At 37.8% G+C, this 23610-nt stretch overlaps 1 protein-coding gene across 1 annotated transcript; it reads right to left on the reverse strand.

The window, feature by feature from the left end:
* Positions 1-917: 917 nt before the first annotated feature.
* Positions 918-21136, reverse strand: gmip (GEM interacting protein). The gene is made up of 21 exons (XM_077213571.1): positions 20849-21136; positions 18436-18529; positions 17987-18080; positions 17764-17827; positions 14871-14996; positions 13438-13502; positions 11729-11836; positions 11551-11631; positions 11303-11464; positions 10312-10449; positions 9172-9362; positions 8155-8261; positions 8001-8063; positions 7828-7917; positions 7594-7754; positions 6057-6233; positions 5317-5454; positions 4555-4757; positions 4147-4474; positions 2063-2165; positions 918-1818 (listed from the first exon to the last, which is right to left on the reverse strand). Exons 1-21 carry the CDS (start codon positions 20895-20897, stop codon positions 1238-1240), a joined length of 3123 nt encoding a protein of 1040 aa, XP_077069686.1. The 5' UTR covers positions 20898-21136; the 3' UTR covers positions 918-1237.
* Between the last annotated feature and the right edge of the window lie 2474 nt (positions 21137-23610).

Consider the following 23610-nt stretch of genomic DNA (forward strand, 5'->3'; position numbering starts at 1 on the left):
GGCTGCGCGCGCACAATCAATGACTGCTAAAGGAGGGGTGCAAGAAGAAGAAAACACGGGCATTTACCATTTACAAAGTAGAAGTGACCTATTGTATCTGGCAACGAGTAGCCTATCTAGCCGTTTCTCCTTCAGAGTAGTTTATTGTCTGAATGACAGGCTGTTTTAAATAAAAAAGATTGGTCAATTCCATACATCAATGCCTATAGGCAATTAGCTATAATAACCTCCGATTTTATGTAGGCTACTCTAGAGCCATAGCCTTCAGATTAAAGACATTTTTGTACATTGGTCCAAAGAAATGTTATACAAACAAATGGTGTTCAAGTTGTGAGTGATCTTGTGATTTGTACGGTTGAAAACGTATGAAAGCCAACAACAGGATAATTATCAAAAGTGTCATTTGTTCTCGTAGTGTGTATGTGCCTAAATTAAATAGGATAATCGTGTAGCCCGACATATACATTCCGAGAGTGTTTTTAACACAAAAATCAATGACAGAAGCATGAATTTGTAAAATAGCTAAAGGGCTACAGTAGGGAAATGCTTAGTACAGACTTATTGACAAAACTATGGCTAGTATGGAAGTTAAAGTCATTTTTGAGGTAGGCCTAATTAATATGCCCAATTATACCATGTCATCAAATGCAATGCAGGTCCATACGCGTCGCGTCTGCCATCTAGTGGCGCCAGCGTATTATGTAATATTTATGGGCTTAAGTAAAACTCAAGTAATCGGACTTGACAATTAGCATGATAAGCGGTAAGGCCCTGATGTGGTCTAAATTATAATTCTCCTCACTGATGATAATAATAAAATGTTCTTGTAATTAACACAAAAGAAGATATTTTGAAGAATGTCAGTAAATGTATTGTCGAGTGTCGGTTTTAAAGAATCGGGGGGAAAAACAAGCCAGTTTGTTGTGTTGTTTCCATATATTGCATGTTCATCCCAAATGAGTCATGTTTCAGCATCATACATCTATACAAAACAGGCTGTCTATGAATAACAAATAAACAGGTAAATCTGTGCCAAATTTCCAGCGAGAGTGGAAATTACCATCTGTACTGCGATTTAACTACACTGTACGTCATATGCCACAAAGCAGGGAAACTAAAAATGTACAGCAGGTAGCCTACTAAAATACTGTGGGCTTTACAGCACAAAATGGGATTTATCCCAGTGAATTTAAGGAACCCCATCAGTGAAGTAAACATGCTTCTGCTTCAGTCAGTGTCAAACAAAATGGAGCTGCTCGGCCTTCCCTGAATCACTGCGTTTTAGCCTCAGTCCGGACAGGCCCTTCTGTGCCGTTCTCTCCTCCGTCGGATGCCTCCTCAAGGATCGGATCAGGCGCTCTCTCCCCCCCAGGGTGTTGTTCGATTGGTTGGTATTTCGTTTGTCCATTTGGCCCACATGTTGTTTGAATGAAGAAGCTACTGCTTTAACCCCCTCATCCGATACTGTCCTCGTCACCCCTGTGTGAAGTGCAGTCTGACTCCCAGGGGTGCATCCAGTCTTATTGTGCGGGCTAGGGGTGTCGTGTAATCGTGAGTGAGTTGTTATGGGGGTCTCGGGCTCAGGAGAGGAGCAGCGGCTGCTGTCTGCACTTCCTGGCACAAGTCCTTCCCCGCTCCCAGAATTGTCCTCGTCCCGTGACTGAGAGTCTGCCTTGCTTAATTGTGCTCCTGCCGAACCCTGTCTGTAGTACTTGACCGGCTGCCTGCTGAAGTGACCCCTCGACTGAGTTTGTAGTTGAGTTTCCACAGCCTGCTCCGGATGTCCCTGAGGAGACGCTGTCGGCCTCATAGCCAGGACTGGAAGATTTACAGAACACAATCAAACGTTTATTCACAACAATATAATTAAAAAATGTGATTTTGTACTAATCAAAATGCTTTAAAAATGTATTACCATATCCTTTAGACTAACAAAAAATCACTTGTTTGCTTATGACAACAGGAAGAAAAAGGATCGGCAATGCCACAGAAACACAGAGCAAAAAGTTTGCGCAAGCAGCCAGCTGGTATTGAATTTGAATGTCTTTTAAAGCCCGCCTACCTGCTCTCTCATTGGCTTCTGGGCTCAGCTGGTCCATTGCTTCATTGGATGATGACTTGTCAGAAATATAACCCTCGCTTGAATCTCTCTTGATAGTGCGATTCTGTTAAAATGATAACAATTCTGAATATAAGTTGACTAAAGGATCATTTAGATGTTTAAATTACTGTCATATTGTAGTATTATATTGTAGATAAAGTGTCAGTGACACATTTATAAGATTTATAATGTAAACTGGTTACACAGGTATCGTTTAAAAGTTTGCGGTCAGTGAGATTTAAAGAGTTTAAAAAAAAAAACTAATTACATTTTTTATCCGGAAACAATGCATTAAAAAAAAAAAAAAAAAATATATATATATATATATATATATATATATATATATATATATATATATGTTTCCCCGAAAATGTCAAGCAGCACAACTGTTTTCAAAATTTACAATAATAATGAATGTTTCTTGAGCAGCAAATCATCATATTAGAATGATTTCTGAAGGATCATGTGACTGAAGACTTGAGTAATGATGCTGAAAATCCAGCTTTGATTACAGAAATAAATTACATTTAAATATATATTCACATATAAAACAGTTATTTTAAATTGTAATAATATTATACTGTTTCTACTGTATTTTGATCAAATAAATGCAGCCTTGGTGAGCTTAAGAGACATGATGTTTTCATGAAAAACATGATTTATTTTTTTACAGACCCCAAACTTATATAGGATTTATTATAATATATATCTGCCAGTTAATGCTAGCAGTATTAAATGTGTTAGTCCAGGGCTATTTCTGAGAAGCCTACTAAAACAGTCTAAACCTGTGGAAAACTTGCTAATCAATAAGTTAAACTGTTCCTAGTTAGAGGAGAGTCGGCTAATGGCTAATGCCGTCCTCCAGGCTTTTCTGTAGTTGCTGAGGAGCCTCAGCACTGACTAAAAGCACCTTGCTACAGAGGTAAGACTCTGACATAAGCACAAGCACACAGGCAAGCAGAAGTAATCTTCACAGAGTAAGCGTTTAATCCCTCCAGGCCTTTCCACAGGCACGGCGGGACAATTCAGGCCCAAGCAGAGCAATAGCGGCTCAAGCAGATAAAGATGAACTCTTTCGCCCGCACGAGCACGTCCACCTGAGGCGAGCTTTTAGCATCATCATAACAACAGTCGGACTGTGTTTATTTGACTCACACCGTGTCCTAACCAGATGCGACGCCGCAACACACAGCTATCTTTTAAGAGTTTTTGGTTCTAACCAGCTAACGGCGATACGCAAAGAACGATAGAAACAGTTTCTATTTCTGCAATGTTGCGGCTGGAACCACAACATAGAAACTATGACTGATAATGTGCTTTATATAATCTCAAAAGCGTCTAATGTGCGTCTGAATATCAATTTGCATGACTTTTATACTGTGTGAAAGCAATGGAATATTTAACTCAGATCTTGAAAATAAAATAAAGGTAACAAGTAGCCTACGTTCAAAGTGTGAACTCAATGTGAACAAACAAGTGTATTCTACGACAAAGATTGTTTCAGTCACTCAGTATTTATTTTTAATGATATTAAAATGGTTTAATATTTATCTATATATTTAAGTCACCATGAAATCCAAAATGACAATTCTTATATTGCAGTATTTATTGTAAATGATTTATCAGTGCACATCATAACTCAAATTCTAGAAAATGAAGAATGTTTTTTTTTTTTATTTATAAAAATTTACCGTCAACTAGAGACGTTACATCCATTGATTCCGCCATGTTTTCCGAGTTTCCCACTTTTAACTACGACTTTTGCGGTGGCGTCCATGCGCATTCAACTCGTAAATAATGCACCCACTATCACAACTTACATTGCATGCCGATTTTAAGTGCACTTGCAGAGAGAGAAAGAACGCACCCACACTCTTCTGATTGGCTGTGATATTTGACTGATTTTGACGCGTCTGGTAGCCGTGTCGTGTCTAGTGTCCAAACATAAACTGTGTCTCTCTGGGATCTTATAGCAACGCTTCTGGTTAGAACATGATGTTAGCGTGGAGCTACTGATTGTGTGAAGTCATGTTCTTATTGCCTACCTCCAATGAGCGTGGACGTTCCCTGGATGCGGCTCCAGGGTCCTGTGAGGAACTGCTGGCAGGAGAGATGGGGCATGAAGCTCTTGGTGGGGTTTCTGGGAGGGGTGCCGTGGGAGGTGGTGGCGGCGGTGTGCTGGATCTTGTTGCGGGACCGAATACTTGGTCATAGTGTGAGATCATGAACTCCACGAGAAGAGCCTGATAGCTGGTTTCCAGGAGAGCGATCATCGACACGTCCCCTGACACCAGGGGACGCAGGAGAGTGGGGCCAAACACGATGCCCAGGTTTCCTGGAGACATTTTGTTGTCTTCATATTGTTCTGCCACTCTGAAGAGAAGAAATTGATGGATTAGTAACAAACTATGTCACTTAAATGAGCTTTGATGTAATTTCAGACAGTATGGTACCTGTTCAAGTGGGCAGTCATGTGCTGCACTGTTTTGTAGTTACACGGAGGCAATCGACTAGTAAGCTCTCGGAGTTTGACCACAATACTCTCCACAATCCCAGCAGTCTCGGCAACATGATCCTTTTCACTAAGCCTCTGAATCTCCTTACCCACGTTGATAAAGTCGTTGTAAAGGTCAAAGGTGAGTAACGGCTCTGGAAGCTGTGAAAGAGGAAGACGGGGTGTTGACCACATAAGGGGATTAATCCCAAAATATGTTTCAAGGAATGAGTAGATTACTGTAAATAGAGTGTAACAGTCGGGTACGGGTAGTAAAAATCCCATTCATTTTCTCTAAAGCTAAATAATTTTAAACAATAACTTATAAACCATTAAAGAAAACTGGGATTATTTAAACTGGCGAAAAACTACATTACCCATGATTCTGCAGGAAAATATCAAATAATCTTTGTCGTTCTGTAGATTGTAGTTTCAGAGTATTATAATTTTGTCTTTTGAAATGCATCTTTTTTGCTTCAAATCAAAGTTTTATAATGTTGTGATTCACCTTGTAGCTGGTTGGTTTTGTTCATGGGTTATAATTCTTTAACAATTACTTTTTAAAAAATCCCTATGGGAAAAATGAATGGGGAAAAATACTCCCGGAAACAAGGCTACTGAAAAATTGGGCGTGCTCTGTTGTGCTCCATTTAAGACTAGATATTTGTTTTACATGAACTCACTTTAAAAATGTGAACTTTAGTCAAGAATCCTTTTTTACCTCTTTGAAGAAGTGCTTGAGTACGGAGCTGATGTCATGCGGTGAGAGGTCACTGAGGTCAACTTGGTCTTTCTGGATTTCAAAGGCCTGACATAACTTTAGAATGCGAGGTTTGGATCCACTGATTCTGTACACTCCCTATATACAGAGACAAGAACAAGAGTGGGAACACAACTAGATTATTTTATCTTCTGAACAAAATATGATTGTTTGCTTGTCCATAAATGGTTGCCATGATGCCGGCTGACAACTTGCCCCAATCATTCAAGGTTTTATTCAAGTCTGTGGTAAATCTTTATTGAAATCACTAACCCTAAAGGCTGGAATACACTACACAACTTTTACCCTGATTTTAACCCAGATTAACAGTGTCAGTCTGCAGATTTGGGATTTTCCATCCAGTCAGAGGATACCAAACATGTTTGATATTTAAAGCCGATTTTAAAACATACTATTTTCATTTGTCACATGTCTACAAGCAATGAGGCACATGTTTCTCTTTCATGAGTTCAGAACCTCTGTAACCATTTCCAAAGTCGGCAGGTCTAGTGTTTAAAATCTTTTCGGATTTTAAAAGCTGTGTAATGTATTCCAGCCTTAAAACTTAAAACAATAGTCAAAAGTTGCCTTAGCAAGCATTAAAAAAAGAGATCAGTGTAGGAGTGAGTCAACTAGTCAAATTTCTTGTCTGTCTCTTTTAAGACATTTTCACAAGTTCAGTGTTTTTGCTTTATTCCTACCTGGACTCCGAGAGCCCTGCTCTCAATCTCTTCAGTGCAGCGCAGGACAACGAAGGGCACACAGTCTTCGCTCTCTCTGGGCAGCAGAGAGAACTCCATCCCAAAGATGAAGCCCCTCCTGTGCTCACACTCCAGCTGGCAAACCTCCAGGCACTTCCTGTGGACTGCAAGGCCACACTGGCAAGAGAGGAGCAACAGTCAGTCTGCCATGCTCATTCTTTTACTAACCAGTCATTTAAAGGGATAGTTCACCCAAAAATGGAAATTAGTTTTGATGACATACGAGAGGTTTATCCATAGACAGCAACGTCAACTTTCAAGGCCCAGAAACAATGTTAAAATAGTCCATGTGACTACAGTGGTTCAACCTTTATGTTATGAAGCGACGAGAATACTTTTTTTGCGCAACCCCCCCCCCCCCTTTTCAACAATCTCTTCTCTTCCCCGTCAATTCTCCTACGCTATTTGCGTAGTGTAAACAGCGCAGCACTTTCAGGTTATACGTCAGAATGTTGGCTCACTATTGGCCGACGCTGGTCATGTGAGAACCACAACACATGCGTGTGATGCTGACAAAGCAGCTGGCCAATAGTGAGCCGACGTTCTGACGTAGAACCAGGAAGCATTGCACTGTTAACAGCATAGGAGAATGACGTGGAAGAGAAGAGATTGTTTTTTGAAGTTTGAAGATTGAAGTCCTTATTTTTGGGGGGGTTTGCGCACAATAAGTATTTTCGTCACTCCATAACATTGAGATTGAACCACTGTAGTCACATGGACTATTTTAGCGATGTCTTTACTACCTTTCTGGACCTTGAAAGTTACAAATTGCCTATGGCTGGTTCAGAAACCTATCAGATTTCATAAAAAATTCTTACTTTGTGTTCCGAAGATGAACGAAGGTCTTACGGGTTTGAAACGACATGAGGTTGAGTAAATACAGACAGAATTTTATTTTTTTAACTATCCCTTTATCTGTCACTTTCATCACACTACTTACAGCACACTTATTTATAGGATCAGTTCACCAGGAGTTAATTGCTTTACTTAAGTGAACAATAAAGCACAATTTTATTCATTTTTCTTATTGACAGAGAAGCTTTCAAAGAGCATCACAGAATGCATTTTTTCACATGCTTGATGGATGTTTTTTACTTGTCTTGTGACTTTGCAGCATTTCACGCAAGACATGTCGCTATAAAAATGTGGTGTCACCATGAAATCAAAATTGACAATTCTTTTATGGAATATTGCAGTATTTATTATAGATGATTTATCAATTCAACGCACATCTTTTTTTATTATTGATGTGTTCTCTTAATCTTTAATCAAAATAACTTTTTATCTTGCAACTCATCTCTTATCTGGGGCAGGATCACCTTTTCACTCACATGAGATCCACCAATAGCAAACCACACCCAATCAACCAATTCCCCATGAACAAAATCAAGTCCCGCCCTACATTTTTTTCTTGTTCGAGAAGCGGTTTCCCTCGGATATACTAAGTAAAAGCCATGGGCCCTTATCTGACACTCACCTCCTCACACTCAATCCCGTTGACCAGGATGTAGTTGTCACATTGCTTACACTTGACCATCTTGCTCTTCATTTTTCTCAGTCTGTGGGTCAAAGCGGCACGTGATGCGGTTCGTGGTTTACACGTCATTCCGTTGCTATCAGATAAACCCTCTTCGCTCTCTGCACACAGATGAAAAAAAAAAGTCAACAACTGCAGTGTCTGCCATTGAAATGCAGAGAGTGAAAAATATACCTGCTTCTTGCAGAGCGTCTTTCTCATCGAGATCATCTGAAGACATGGTTCCTGTGGAGGAGGCCTTTGGCAGCTTACGGCTCCCATGAGCTTCAGAGAGGAGAGATATTAGTAACTTATTTACAATATCGAGATTGGACAGTAATAAAATGTTGCAAGAGATTTTTCTCTACCTGGGCTGGACAGCGATTCAAGACTTCCTCCTGTGCTGTCTCGGTCACTGTGACCAGGCCGTCCTGTACATCAATAAATCACATGACAATGTTCAGGTGCACTTCAGATGGACGGGTTAAATGCAAGAAAGTTTATGACGGAAATCAGACGTACGTCCATCTACTAAACTGCTGCTGTGTTTCAGATCATCTGGTAGCACATATGAATCTTGTAGGTAACTTGTAGCCGTGCTTTGTTTACGTCGACCTGTTGGTGGGGATCTGTGAAAATTGGGTATACAGAAATTCAACTCAAATGATGCGGTTGCTAGATTAGTTGTTCACACACGTAAATGAGCTTTAGTTGACTGCAGAAGCATTGAGACAGAAATGCTTAAGCTATTGCAGGCAATTCAATTCTGTTCACAATAAACATCAGTGGGATTTAGCAACTGATTCATACATTTAAAAAGTGAAGCTGATCTCTGTTACAATTAAAAACAGCAAATCTCAAACAAAAAGAACAGACAAAAACACGTCTCCACATTATTCTATAATACTTGCTGTATGATAAGAATAAGTCAGAGAGCGCTGGAATAAAACAGCTTTTTGTGCAAAGAATTTAGTCTTTAATGTTTCTTGGTATATTGATTGAAATCTTGCCTTCAATTATGTAAAACCATTCAAAAGTTTGAGGTCAGTATGTTTTTGAAAGACGTCTTTTAAGCTCACCAAAGCTGCATTTATTTGATCAAAAACAGTGAAAATGCTCATATTGTTAAATATTATTACAATTTAAAATAACTATATATTTTAAAACGTAATTTATTCCTGTGATCAAAGCTGAATTTTCAGCATCGTTACTCCAGTCTTCAGTCTCAACACGATCCTTCAGAAATCATTCAGATATGTTGAATTGCTGCTCAAGAATTTTGTATTATTATCAATGTTGAAGACAGTTGTGCTGCTTCATATTTTAATGGAAACTGATGTATCAGGATTTTTTGGGGATTAATAGAAAGTTCAAAATATTAATCTGAAATAGAACTCTTTTATAACATTATAAATGTCTTACTGTCACTTTTAATTAGTTTAATGCATCCTTGCTGAATAGAAGTATTAATTTCTTTAAAAAAAAAAAAAAAACCTACTGACTCCCTGCAAGTTACAAGTTATTCTTGTGTGCCCTCACCTCCTGCTTTGGGGGATGAACTCCTGGAATGTGAAGTTCTGGAGCGGGTGGTCGGGCATGTGCTTTCCCAGGATGTACTGTAGGTAGGGTTCACCCGGCTCACAGGGCCTGCAGGTCAGCTCCAGGTTCTGGTAGCCCAGAGGAACTTGCTCAGTCTGCTGCCGCTGGTAAAAGAACATGTTCACCGTTGCCTGACAGAGGAATAAGACAGAGACTCTGATCGAGAAGCCATGGATGAATATACAAATACAAGTGTAAACTAGATACGTCAAACATTTGATGACTAGTGCTAGCCGTCGCAAAAGTCTTCGCTATGCAATTGCTAGGGTGTTTTGTGGATGCTAGGGAATTCTGAGTGGTTACTTAATAGTTCATTTCAAAAGAGCCCACTCTTGTTTTTTGATGATTGATAGACCTTCACTGGATATAGCAGATCTTCCCTTCATTCTAATTAAAGTATGGCCCTGTTTACACCTGATGTTAAGATGCGTTTTGGTTGATCGGATCACAAGTGGACGACACTAAATACACAAATGTGTAAAACATTTTGAGCTTGTCCACTTTCAACCACTTCCAGAGGTAGTCGTAAACACATTCGACCGGATTGCTTTCATAGTGCAAACGCTCGTGTGGTCGAACAGCCGCAAAACACTGACCTACTCTCCGCATACCGACCGAACATAGCGCACTAGCCAGACCGGATTAAAACTTTGTCGGCTGAAGACCCGAGTTTGATTTGAAGACGAAAAACGTACCAAGCTTGATGTTCTCTCACCATTCCTGATTTCTAACACTCACTCACAGTGTTCGGCTGGTCTTGCGGCTGTCAGAACATAAACAAAACCTGCTGCTCTCCGTGTGTTCTTACGTTGTCTCCGGTCGTGTTCATATTTAAATTACGCAAGATTATTTCATCTATTAGATCAAAAGATCTGAAAAAGCCAATAAATGTACCCTCATCATGGACCCTCCCCTCTAAGAAATCAGGACAGAAGTGGTCAAAGTGGACAAAAGAGGCACCAGGTGTAAACGGAACTTCTCGTCTGTGATCTGATCGACCTAAAGTTTCTCCTTCATGTGTAAATATTTATTTTTTGCCTTTTAGCCTCCAAATCTGTCTCTAAAGGCTGTTGAACCCACCTCTTTCAGCACAGTGTCTCCTTGACAGATGAGCTTGCGGATGTGGACGATGATTTTGCGCTTCACCTTCTCCAGCTCTCTTTGATGGTTGTTTGCTTCACACACACACTGCCTGTACAGCATCTCAGTCTCTGTAACCTACATGGTAGCAAAGCACAGTGATGATAAATATCTTCCAGAAGAGATAATTAACATGATGACACATAGTTACACTTTTGGTTATCTGCACTATTAAAACAAGAAATACTCCTCTATAATCTCACCTAAATGTTTAGGGTACTTTTCATGTGCAATGTTGATAATAGTACTTTTCAGAACTAATATATTTTATTAATGGAAAGCATATTATAATCTCACAATTTTTTTGTGCACCCTCTGTAGTAGTTTGCTTGAAATTGTCTAAATATCCCTTAAATTACAGGTTTTGCAGTGTCAATTTTGAAAGTGGGTCGGTCTCAATTTCAATTTATTAAATAAAAAATGTGTAAAGTCAACATTATCTACATAAAATGTATTTCCTAAATCTAAACGCTGTAGAAAATAGGCTATAGTTTAAAGTTTAATTTCCTTTAAATAAAGTTACAATTATTTTTCTTAAAAATGTGTAAATTATTTAATAATTAAATTATAACACATTTTTTTATGTCTTCAAAAGTTATTTCAACCATGTTGATATCTGAAAAAAACCCTGCAACTTAAATATCACATGGATATCTGCAAAAAAATGTGATTCTTAAAATTCTTTTATACTAATCACTGTTCATAATGGCAGAATAGACAAAAGAACCTTTTGACAAATACACCAGGGAAAACATACTTTCCCTTGTAATGTCAATACGGTGTTTAATGATTAAACTTGGTGACTAACAGATATGTTAAACTGATGAAACGTATAAACTGAACACAATAGCAATGCTGTTTCGAAATCATATTGTTTTTGTCCTTTTTTGTTAATGTACAACTATAGAATGAGCCATATACTCCGGATGACCTTAGATTGGGCGTCATCTCTGGACTTCCTCCTCTTGTCCAGGGTCTTGTAACCCCCGGTCTCCTCTTCAGCTTTGGCTGTCATGGCTTTGGCCTTCTCCAGATCCTCACAGCGCTGCTGGTATTGCTGTCGAGCCCTCTTCAGCGCAGACACAGCATCATTCTGATCATCAAAACATGTCACATTACTGGACTGATAAATGAATGAATACACACATACAGTTATCAACCTAAGCACTAAGAACTGACCATCCTCTTCTGTTCTTTTGACCACTGCTCCTTGAATTCCCGTCGCCACTTGTCGATTTCGTTCTTCTTTGCCGAGAGAGCCTTTGGGGTAGATAGATAGATAGTTAAACCCCACACGTCACATGTTTCAGATTTCTTGCGTTTGTCATAAACATTGATCAGATGGATGTTTGTGCACCTGGTAGCAGCGCTGTTGTATGAGTTCAGCAGTGTATCTGGCTGATGTGCTGCTTTTGACATCATGTTCCAGGGCCTGGGTGTAGATGTACTGCAGAGGCATCATGTCCTGTGGAGAGTGTCCAAACAGATTTAAGAGCATTAAAGTGACAGTAAACAACATGTTCCTTATGCAACAGAATAGTTGAATTAGGTTGTTTGTTAACTTCTGGATTAGTCCCAGCCACATTAAGCATTTTATTTATTTTAGAAATTTTTATGTATAGATATTGTAAAACCTTAGCTTAGATTTCAAAATAAAATTTCATCATAAAACATGAATTATTTGATGTGTAAAACGATATAGTAACTGCGGTTATACACTGTTTATTTATATAACTTATGCAAGTTAGAGGCTATATGTTAGAATTTTCATGTATTAATCGTATTATTGCCAATGCGTGAACAGCTTGTAACGATAATTATAAAACAAGACCGTCCCAGACTTCCTAGGTTGTGTCTGTGAAAGCCTGTAGTAGACTGATTTTTATGAGGAATCGGGACGTTTTTGCCGGGAAAATCAAAAGGATGTGATGTTTTACGCGCGCGAGCATACAATGTTCAGGATAATGTCGCGTAAGGGAGCCATTTTGTACTGTAACGTCAATGTGCCATGCAAAGAAACGGGTTTTATTCAACTATATTCAGATGTAGACTATGGTCTCAATACACTTTATCAAACCATCATAACAGTCCGTGTCATTTTAATTACCTCATCTGTCGACATGTTGCCTGTGAATTATAGAGCTTGTGCAAACATATCTACATTGCTATGATTACATGCATTCTTGACGGCTGCTTTCTTACAGCTTTGTTTATTTTGTTATTAAGTGGAAAGCACATTTACATAGATTCATCTAAATATATTTACAAAATACATCCGCTCTCTCAGCAGCGTGGAAGGCGTCGGGATGCTTGAGTATAGGCTATCTCTGCAAAGGTAATTACAACTCTTTTTTTTACGTCTAAACGAATAAGAATGAAAAAGACCGTGAGTTTATCGGGGCCTTGAATCACGTTCACGTGTGCAATATGTGCACGAGTTCGAGCTGCTGGCTGCAGTTCACTTAACGGCCACACGTGTCACTAACGAGAGTTTATGAAGGTTATATTAATTAATTATTTTGCTAGTTTTATGTATAGATTTTGTTTTAAGCTTAGCTTAGCTTATATTAGACTTCCCAAATAATAGCATAAAATCCATCTAGATGTTATTTTATCAAATTATGGAAAACTGTCATATATTAGCCTATTTAATTGTGTGTATTTAAAACGCAATCTATGAAATTAACCGTAGCAAGACAATGGAGCCATTTGATTCCAAAACGTTTTAAAATGTCATTTCTACCAGAATTATTTCCATCACAGAATGCTATGGATGTTATTCAATGTTCATGAAAAAATATATACAAAAATGCTACTGAATTCTCATGCAATTGATGCCTACGGCTGAATATTGTCAATAGAGAAATTAATAAAATAATTCGATTTTTAAAAAGAGTTTTAAAAGAGTTTTATAGAAGTCCAGAGAAACCAAAAGTGCCAATAGCTAAACTCTCATTACATGTTTTGCACGCACGCACGCACGCACACACACACACACACACACACACACACACACACACACACACACACACACACACACACACACACACACACACACACACTTACCTGTTGAGCAACACATGACTTGGCTGCATCTGCCGCTCTCATAATACTCTTTGCAAACTCTTGCTCTGCAAACAAACAATCATTTTCATAATCATATAATGCTCAGAATCATAAAAGTGTCTATTACGCCAAATTCTGAATATTTGCTGACATTGACATAGGCCTACATGTAGAAGAAAGAGGTTAATAAGCAAAACACCAGATGGAAAATACGATTGACTGATAGAAAAAGTTTGCATCTGTATTGATGGACACACAATAAAGTGCTTCAAAATATCAATACAACAGTGAGCGGACATTAGGTGACATAACTTTATCAGGCCATAACCCATTAGCATTGCAGCTCAATGGAAAATAGGATATTCATCATCACCAATTCCAGGAATACCACACCGGGTAATGTACTGTATGCTTCCCTCTTCTGTTAATTCATTATTAGGCTATTGATGTCTGGCATTGACTCTGTTTTATATATTCTGTCTCTTTTTGCTCTGGCCATTTATCATACATACATCTTCATGACTGTGTTTTAAGTACACTTAAGTACAATTTTAAAGAGTATACTTGGTCAAATTAAAAACTTTACTAATAAAAGTTTTAAATGCTAATAATCTTTTGTTGTGCACATATTTTGATGTAGTACATTTCTACTTCACAGCAAATGAGTAACTAATATATTTATATACATGACATAAAAATTTAAATTGAAATAACATTAAAGTATATCTTAGTTTACCATAAATGCATAAATGCTTGTCAGTTCATTCGGCAGGATAATTTAACCACATTTAAAAAACAAACAAAAAAACAGCAAAAGTAAATATAAAATTACATATGAAAATTTATTTAAATCCTACTTCAGTGGGTGAAAAAAACACTCTAGGAGAAGTTGAGCTAATTGAATTTAATATTAATAGAAGAAAATATTTTAATTTAATTGTAAATAACATGCAAATGATTGTCCAAAAACATTACATTAAGTTCGCACTTCAGTATATTGTTTTAAAGGATATCATTTCTGTAATAAGTACTCTTTTTAGAAGTACAGTATATGCTGAAGTGTACTTCTTTTTCACGAAGGGTAATCTATCAGTAACCTCCCACTAGAGGGCGCTGTGCGAGATGATGACGTGTTAAAGGTTGCTTCACCCTATTACAGGTGTTGTTCAACACAAGCCATTTTCTATCAGAGATCCAATTTTAGATTCTCATGCTATTTCCAGGAAGAGGTCCCTCGGCTTTTCTTCCAGGCAGAAACGATCTATAATTACCAGCAAACAAATCCAGCCTAAACATAATGTGTCAGCACATTAAAAAACATGAGTCTAAATGCTAGTTTTCTATATTTGTCTGACAGTTGGATGTGTGTTCTTCCATGTGACTCCTATTTGACAGAAGTTAGTGTACTCAAAGACTACATTTAAAGCACTCACCCAGGCTGATTCTTTTGTCCATCCAGGTCAGCAGGTCTTTGGCATAACGGCACCACATTTTGGCGTACTGAAGGGCGAGCTCCACGCCACCCTCGCAGCGACACAGGTTCAGGTCGGCATCCTGGGCTGAGGTGGAAGACATCAGCATCAGCGGTTCGTGTGCATGCCTTACTCTATATGTAAACTAAACCCCGCTCGGGACTAACAGAGGCTTCTCCTCAACCAGCTTTAACAATTCTGTTGGCTGTCACTCATTACTCAGAGGATAATTCTCCCGTATCTTCAAAGCATGTAAAGGCAAAGCTTTGGAAAATGCTGAGTTGCAGTACATGCCTATCGTAACGCAGACACACACAAAAAAAGCAACTTGATTGTTAAAAACAATGTGGAAAGACGCCATTCTCCAAAAGTCTAATAAAGGTGTCGGAAACAAGCACAGAATCATAACATCTATGGCGAAAAGTCGAATCCCTGTGACTCTCCAGCACAATATTCCGGATTGGTAATTCAATATCCATGCAAAATGCCTGTATAGGGAGCAACTGGGCTCGCTGTTAGTCTCCAAAAAGGCTTTGGGACTCAGCGGTGAGTGTGTGTGAGGATTTCACAGAGACCGAGACTGTTCACCCTCCCTCTGTCTGCTGTCTCCTCCCTGTGCATTAAATGCTAAAAATCTGATCTGATCAAAACGTCAGAACTAAAAACCTGAATTTTCTCCATCATTCCATCAATTTCTGCCAATATCCCACTTCCATCCTGCCGTACTTCTTGACTTGTCATGTTAAAGCATATGTGTGTGTGTGTGTGTGTGTGTGTGTGTGTGTGTGTGTGTGTGTGTGTGTGTGTGTACTTTTGGCACAGAGGGGAGGGGAAATAATCCAGGACAGTACAGACTGTATAGTGATGGTCTTCAGATTAGGGTGGGGTTGACTTCCTGATATAAGACTATAGACATCTCATCATTAAAACACACATCTCGTCTTATAAACACACTCTCTCTCTCTCATAAAATTCAGCTTGACGTTACTGTCACACATATCTCATGACAAGAACATACCCAGGTCATTTTTCACCCCTTTTATCTTTTATATGTAAAAGATATATTGTAAAACAATATTTTCTGTATTGTGACAATGTAATACAATAACATTAGTGATGTAAAATCTCATTCTCATTACCGTGATGCGAAAAAAATCATTCTCATTTCTATGCGAAAAAATGTCATTCTCATTACCGTGATGCTAAAACATATCTCATTCTCATTACTGTGATACTGAGAAAAAATATCATTGTCATTACCATGATGCGCAACGAACTTAATTCTCATTTATGCGATGCAAAATAATCATGATACGTTCATTTGTAGAGTAAATTATTACTACTGGTATTTAACATTGTAGTATTTGGCATAAATTTCAGTTATTTTGATGAGATTTTTTGCATTGTGGTCATGAGTATTTCAAAATATAATTTATTTTACTTTTCATACTACTGTCTTTTGAAATAGGAGTGAAATATGGACAATTTTTGTTAGGTTATCCCACCCAAACAGGTGAATCTAAAATGAATATATATGATTCAATATGATATTTTAATAGGATACAAAATATTAAAGGTGCTCTTAGCGATGTCGGGTGATGTCACTTCTTGTTGACGTTTGAAGTATTGTCAAACAAAACGGAGGCTAGCTAGACCCTCCCTCCTCCTCATCCACGCACTAACCCCCCAAACCCCACCTCCAAAACCCTTCTTATCGGTTATTGGCTGGAACAGTTTGTTGTGTTTCGTGGTGCGGGTTAGCCCAGTTTGTTTTTGTTGCCGTTTGTGGAGCCTGGGGTGTCTGCAAAGACGGCGTTTTTTTTTCTTTCTTTTTTGACAGGCAGCTAGCGGATAGTGAGGAGATGTTTGCTGTATGTGACAAAAAAATGTTTTGGCCTAAAAAACGCGTGACATCGCTTAGAGCACCTTTAAACTCACAGTTCTCTCCAGGTAATTCATGAAATGCCTCTGCTTAGTCAGTCCATTTGGCTGATCAGATTGCTCACAGTGGGGGTTAGAGAACTAGGCTAAGACGGCATAGGAATAAATTGTTGATACTGAAGTCTGTCTCAGGTGTACGTAATGAAGATGATGTGTTTTGTGAGTACAAACCAAGAGATTGCCTGGAAAGGTCACCATGCGGATGTTTTATTTAAAGTTTGAGTGTTACCGTAATCCCTAATCTCAGCTAGCAAACAGCTATATACACTCACAGAGCAGCCAGGTTTCATCAAGTTAGCACCCGTGGAAAGATAACATCAATATATAAATATACATATATATATAGCATAGCTATTACCTAGTCAAAATATATCTTCGGTTACTCATCCCTTCTTTATAATTTATATGTTATACCTATTTTTTTCTACTCCAACTTTATATAAAGATTACAGTTCTAATGCTAACATTCTTTCAAACCCATATAGTTCTTGGAGAGATGGATCAGCGGGAAAAACAGAGAGCAGCTGTCTGCCGATTTAATCTGCTCTCTAACCCCCGTCCGGTGCTAATCTTGTTAGTAAGGGGCCATTAGTCCATGTGGCTAATTACACATAAACAGTTGCAGGTTGAAGAAGAGAGATTTAGTGGCGTGACATGATGTTTCCGAGTCTGATCAGTCACTCTTGCTTTGCTTTGCTCCTCTCAGATTTCTCAAATGATGGACTGAAGGCCATATGTCTTCTCTAGGGTTCAATACGAACATGGCTGGATGGAAGATATTCATTCTAATAATTATGTGAGCAACACAAACATCGTGTCTATCACAAATCTCATTAGTCCTCCACCCTGTTAGCCTTCCTCCGAATGTCCAACAAACAAACACTCATTCACAAAGATGTTTTAAAAGAATTACCAGTTACGCCTCCGTCCTTTTCCTCCTCTTCACGGCAGATCTTCAACGACTCCACATCTTCACCCTGGAAAACATGCAGCTTTTAATATTCGCCGTAACGCGTTCTAGCTTGAGAGAGATTGTTGAACCCAAAAGTATAAGATATATGAGGCATATGACATAAAGTAATATGAGTATGTGAGGAAAAAAGAGTGGGAGCAATAATTCATCAATCATGTCTCACTGTAATGTCGTCCAGATCGGCGTTCAGTGTGGTGTCTGCCGAGGTGTCTGTTAAAGACAGTGAATCTGCTTCTTGTAGAAGCTCATCCACAGTCCTGAGAAATCAAATCAGCAGACACAACGATATTAAAAATGAAACATGGCGGTTCTCACAGAGTTAAAACAGCTGTCATTCAAGCTTTTTATATTCTTAAAAATAAAGGTTCTTTATTGGCATCGATGGTTCCATGAGTAACTTTTAACATCCATGGAATCTTTAAAGGTTCTTTATAGTGGAAGATGGTTCTTTAGATTATTAAAAGTCCTTCACACTAAGAAAAAAATGGTTCTTTTAAGAGCAGTTCACTGGAAACCAAAATGTTTTTTCTATGGCATCGCGGTGAAATCACCCCTTTGGAACCTTTATTTTCAAGACTGGAATTTCACAACAGACTAAGAAGGTCTACGTACGAGCATGTTAGTGACAGATCCAAATTGGCATCAAAATCGCGCAATATCTCACTGTAACGCTTGATCTCTGAGTGACGGACTGGGGTACCACCATCTGAAACAGAAGAACTTGTGATGATGCCAAGTGGGATTTTTTTCAATGAAAATCTGACTCTAAAAAAAAGTTGGTAACACTTGTTTTTAAGGTGACCTCCAAAATGTGCTTACTATAGCAATAACAGTAAATTATGCATAATTACAAATAACCTAAACCAAACCCTAACCGTAACTCTATAGTAAGTACTTTACTAAGTACTTATTGGAGTAAGTACAATGTAACTATTTCACCTTAAAATAAAAGGGTTACACTTTATTTGGAAACGCTTCCTTTTACAGTACGTTAACTTACGTGTACGTACAGTGTACTTACCTAAGAAAGTACTGGGTAATAATGCTTAATTTTACAGTGCGTTAACTTACGTGTACTTACCTAAGAAAGTACTGAGTAATATAAGGTAAGTACATGGGTTAAGGTTAGGTTTAGGGGTAGGTTCAGGGTTAGTACCTAGTTATTACCCAGTTATTGTAATTACTATAATAAGTACATAGTATGTACATGGGGAATAGGACTGTAAAATGAAGCGTTACCCTTTATTTGACAGTGTCCTTGTTACATATGTTACATGTACTTACCATAGTAATAACAGTAAATTAGGCATAATTACATGCAACTAACCCTCAACCAAGTCCTAATCCTACCCTAACCCTATAGTAAGTAAATGTACAGTAGTGGCTTAATATTACTCAGTACTTAAATATATAATTAGACTGTAACAATGACACCTTACAATAAAGTGTAACCTCTAACCCTAGAGTAAGTACATGTTAATTAATATTACTCAGTACTTAAATATATAATTACACTGAAACAAGAACACCTTAAAATAAAGTGTAACCAAATAAAGTGTTTTTAACACAAACCTTTGTTCATTGGTTTTGGTATTATTTGTATGATTACTTCTGCAATCCTTACGTAATGTAATATATAATGTGTGTAACATGGACAGTGTCAAATAAAACAAGATGAAGCATGACAATACACTTCTTTGAGAAAAAGGTTTTTGAATTGTGGTTAAAGTACATGAATCTTTTTGTGAACACTTGCAGGAACTGGAACCTAAAGCTGGAGTAATGACAATTAATGGCACCGGGAAATGTGCATTTGACATTAAGACAGGAAGTCACACTACTGAAGTTGACAACCGTTTTGTGACAGAAGCAGTAAAGAGAAAGCGGCAAATTCATGTTCATTTGTACAATAACATTAAAATGAAGGATTTATGAATCACCTTTTCATTTGATATTTTAAAGCACAGGTAAATTACGGCATCGATTCTGATCATTTAAAGTTTAGACATGGTTTTTACTCGTGGACTCTATGAACCCTTGAATGCACATAATGCTAGATATGGGTCTAAACTTGCAATGTGCTAGTCTTGTACTAAACTAACAAAGAAAGCATCACCGTCAATCTCTCTTTCTCTTTCTCTCTCTCTCTCTGTGACACCATTTAGGTCAACCACATCCTGTATAGGTTTTTTTAACATGCTCTGCTACAGGGACAATAAGGACTTGTTTTTGATGAAGAGATTAGTTCAACTGTATGGATTAAGATTTTTTTTTTGTACATCTCCATTTTGCTTGACAAAAAACACCAACCGGAAGTCAAAGTCATCTCAAAGATGGCACTGCGGTTACACTTTCAGTTGTCACTTTACGCTGTTAGTTGTTATATAGAATATTACATTCTAATTCTGATACTAAATGCAAAAATGATATTGTTAAATGTCATGTGATACTCAATGTGGTAGAAACGAGAAGAACTGCAGCTATTAAAAAATGCTTGAAACCAGTGCATGTGACTTCTTCCCACTGAGGTCTTATTTAGGTTGTTTATTTCCACATCCTGGGCTCATTAAAGTTATACATTTTATGTATTTATGAGAATTACTAAATGAAAAAAAAGGAGACTCAAATAAAGTAAATTAACAAAAAAATTCCTGAAACAGCATGCCAAAAATCAAATCTTGGGATTACATTTTTTATTTTTTTTATCATTTACCTTTTATTTTATTGTACATGTGGAAAGAAACAATGCGGCACCCCGAGATGCAGTAATTTTGTACATTTGTACAAAAAAAGTAATAGATGATGTACATGAAACCTTCTTTGAGATGCAACTTTTGCACAAAGGCAAATTGAACAAGACAGGAAGTGCTCTGATCATGCACTGAGCATTGCATGCAACACAAACACACAAGCACGCATTTCCAAAGAAAGAGGTCAAGATAACTAATAAATCACACATATGCAGCCTAAAGCTGTGGTTGGGAACAACATAAACACATTTCCCTCTACGTCTTTTGTAACTCACCCTGGACTTTTGGTTGCCTCAGCTGGGCAGTCTCTGGTGCCTCCTCCATCGAGTCTCTACTGATAAACCAGCAGCTCACAAGAGACGTGTCTGTGTTGTCATCCAGCAGTTAGTCCATCCACCCCTGTCAGAATCATCACCTTTCACAGGCGAACACTGAAGACAAGCGGTGTGGGGTTTGATAACTGCCCTCTCTTCTCTCACAGCGCCACTTCTCTTCCTCTAAAGTGGAGGTTGGCCAATGTTCTTTCACCATCGTATGAGGAGGAAGTTTGTCTCACTATCACTGTCAGACACACCTAACACCCCCAACTTCTGCTAAGGCCTGAGATATTGCTGGTAATTTGTGGCTGGATTTGTCATTTTATTCTTTTTGTGTGATTTGTGTTTGTGGCCTATCGAAGGCACTTGAATTTGGAAATACTGTGTTTGTGCAACTTTAATTGATCTTATATTTAAACATCACTGCTATCATGTTTTCCTGTATTTGGCATAAAATGGATACCAAATGGGAAATATTATGAACTTTTGTAACTATCACGCACAGTGTGGAAAGTTACTTTTAAATGTAATGCATTACAATATTGCATTACTCCCTAAAAAAGTAACTAATTGTGTTACTTGGTTAATTTTTATGAAAAGTAATGCATTACATTACTTTTTCTCACCTGGGCTAGGCTTGCTTTTTTGTATTTTAATAACAAACAAAAAAAAAACAACCGAATGTTTTATTTTTGGCTTATATAAAGGCCCTTTCACACCAAAAGTGACATAAATAAGTCTCAGCCTGAAGGAAATGCAAATTCGCTCCTGTTCAACACTTCAGCAGTAAAAATGAATCACTAATGTAATGTTTATCTAAAGTCAATAAGCATCATGTAATAATCATTCACACAGAACACACAATGCCACACTTTCTCCTGATTTCTCTCAACATGGGGACAAGAGAGCTGTCAGTCAATAAATGGTACATAAAGTTACTTGCGTTACTTATTTGAAAATTGTAAATTTAAAAAGATACTTTACTAGATACTTGAAAATGTAATCTGATACATAACCTGTATTTATAATGCTTTTCCCCCAACACTGATTATGCAGTAAAAACCCTTTGAAGCAGTAGTAAATGAGCCTGAATCTTGCTTTAGTATTCAGCCAATGAAATTCAACCTCACATCATTGCCCCCTATTGGCTGATGGTGGTTGAGACTCAGGAAGAGCATTAAAGGTTGTATCAGTGATTTCAGGCCCAAAAATAAATGTCTAATCTTTCCTAACGATCCGCTAGCTGCTCGCCCCATAAGCATGCCGTCCAAAAACCGCGTCTCTGTAGGCAGCCTAGGCTCTGAGATCTGCACACAAAAACAAATGTGTACAACCACCACTCAAAACCAAAATAAAGTGTTCCAACCAATCACTGACAGGGGCGGGTGTTGTGAGGTTTTGCGCTCGTGCACGGCTGGACGCGAAATCGGAGCAACACCCGCCCCTGTCAGTGATTGGTTGGAACACTGTTTATTTTGGTTTTGAGTGGTGGTTGTACCCATTTGTTTTTGTGTGCAGATCTCAGAGCCTAGGCTGCCTACAGAGACGCAGTTTTTGGACGGCATGCTTATGGGGCGAGCAGCTAGCGGATCGTTAGGAAAGATTAGACATTTATTTTTGGGCCAGAAATCACTGATACAACCTTTAAGGGGCTGACACAAGGTAACTCAGTAAAGGCTCACTCACTTCCACTCATATACACATAAATGGTTTCATATATTGTCAATAAATATATTAAATGACTCTAAAGATAGCACACTCACTCTTTGAATAGCACACTTATTATTTTTCAAAACATTTTTTGAATATGTATTTTTTCCTGACCTGGTGATCTGGTGGGTTTGTGCAGAAAACACTCACAGCTCCAGGTCGGCTCCGAAACTACAGATAACCGAACTCTGAAACACATATAAATCATAATTACTCAGACTACTGTTCAAAGGTTTGGGGTCAATAAGATTTGTGTTGTTGTTAGAAGAAATCAATAGTTTTATTCAGCAAAAGTCACAGTAAAGTCTTTTATAATATTACAAAATATTTCTATTTAAAATAAATGCTGCTATTTTATTCATCAAAGAGTCTTGAGTTTTTTTAATCTTGGTTTTCTCAAAATATTAAGAAGCACAACTTTTTTCAACATTGATAATAATAAGAAATGTGTCTTGAGCACCAAATCATCATATGTGACCCTGGATCACAAAACCAGTCTTAAGTAGCACGGGTATATTTGTGGGAATAGCCAACAATTCATTGTAGTAAAGTAAAGATCATGTTCCATGAAGATATTTTGTAAATTTCCTGCCGTAAATGTATAAAACATTTATTTTTGTGAGTGAATGCAGCACAATCGCGAACATAAATGGACAACTTTAAAGGCGATTTTCTCAATGTTTCGATTTTTTTGCAGATTTTCAAATAGTTGTATCTCAGCCAAATATTGTCCTATCCTAACAAACCATACATCAATGGAAGGCTTATTTATTCAGCTTTCATGTGATGTATAAATCTCAATTTCAGAAAAAGGACCCATTTGACTGGTTTTGTCATCCAGGATCACATATTAGAATTTCTAAAGGATCATGTGACACTGAAGACTGAAGAAGTAATGATGCTGAAAATACAGCTCTGCATTACAGGAAAAAATTAAATTTTAATATATACTTAAATATAGTAATTTTAAATTGTAATAATATTGCAGAACATTATGGTTTTTACTTTTG

The sequence above is a fragment of the Siphateles boraxobius genome, unplaced genomic scaffold (genome assembly GCF_051911475.1).
Source record: "Siphateles boraxobius isolate OS27281-9 unplaced genomic scaffold, OSU_SipBor_1 66, whole genome shotgun sequence".
Classification (NCBI taxonomy): domain Eukaryota; kingdom Metazoa; phylum Chordata; class Actinopteri; order Cypriniformes; family Leuciscidae; genus Siphateles; species Siphateles boraxobius.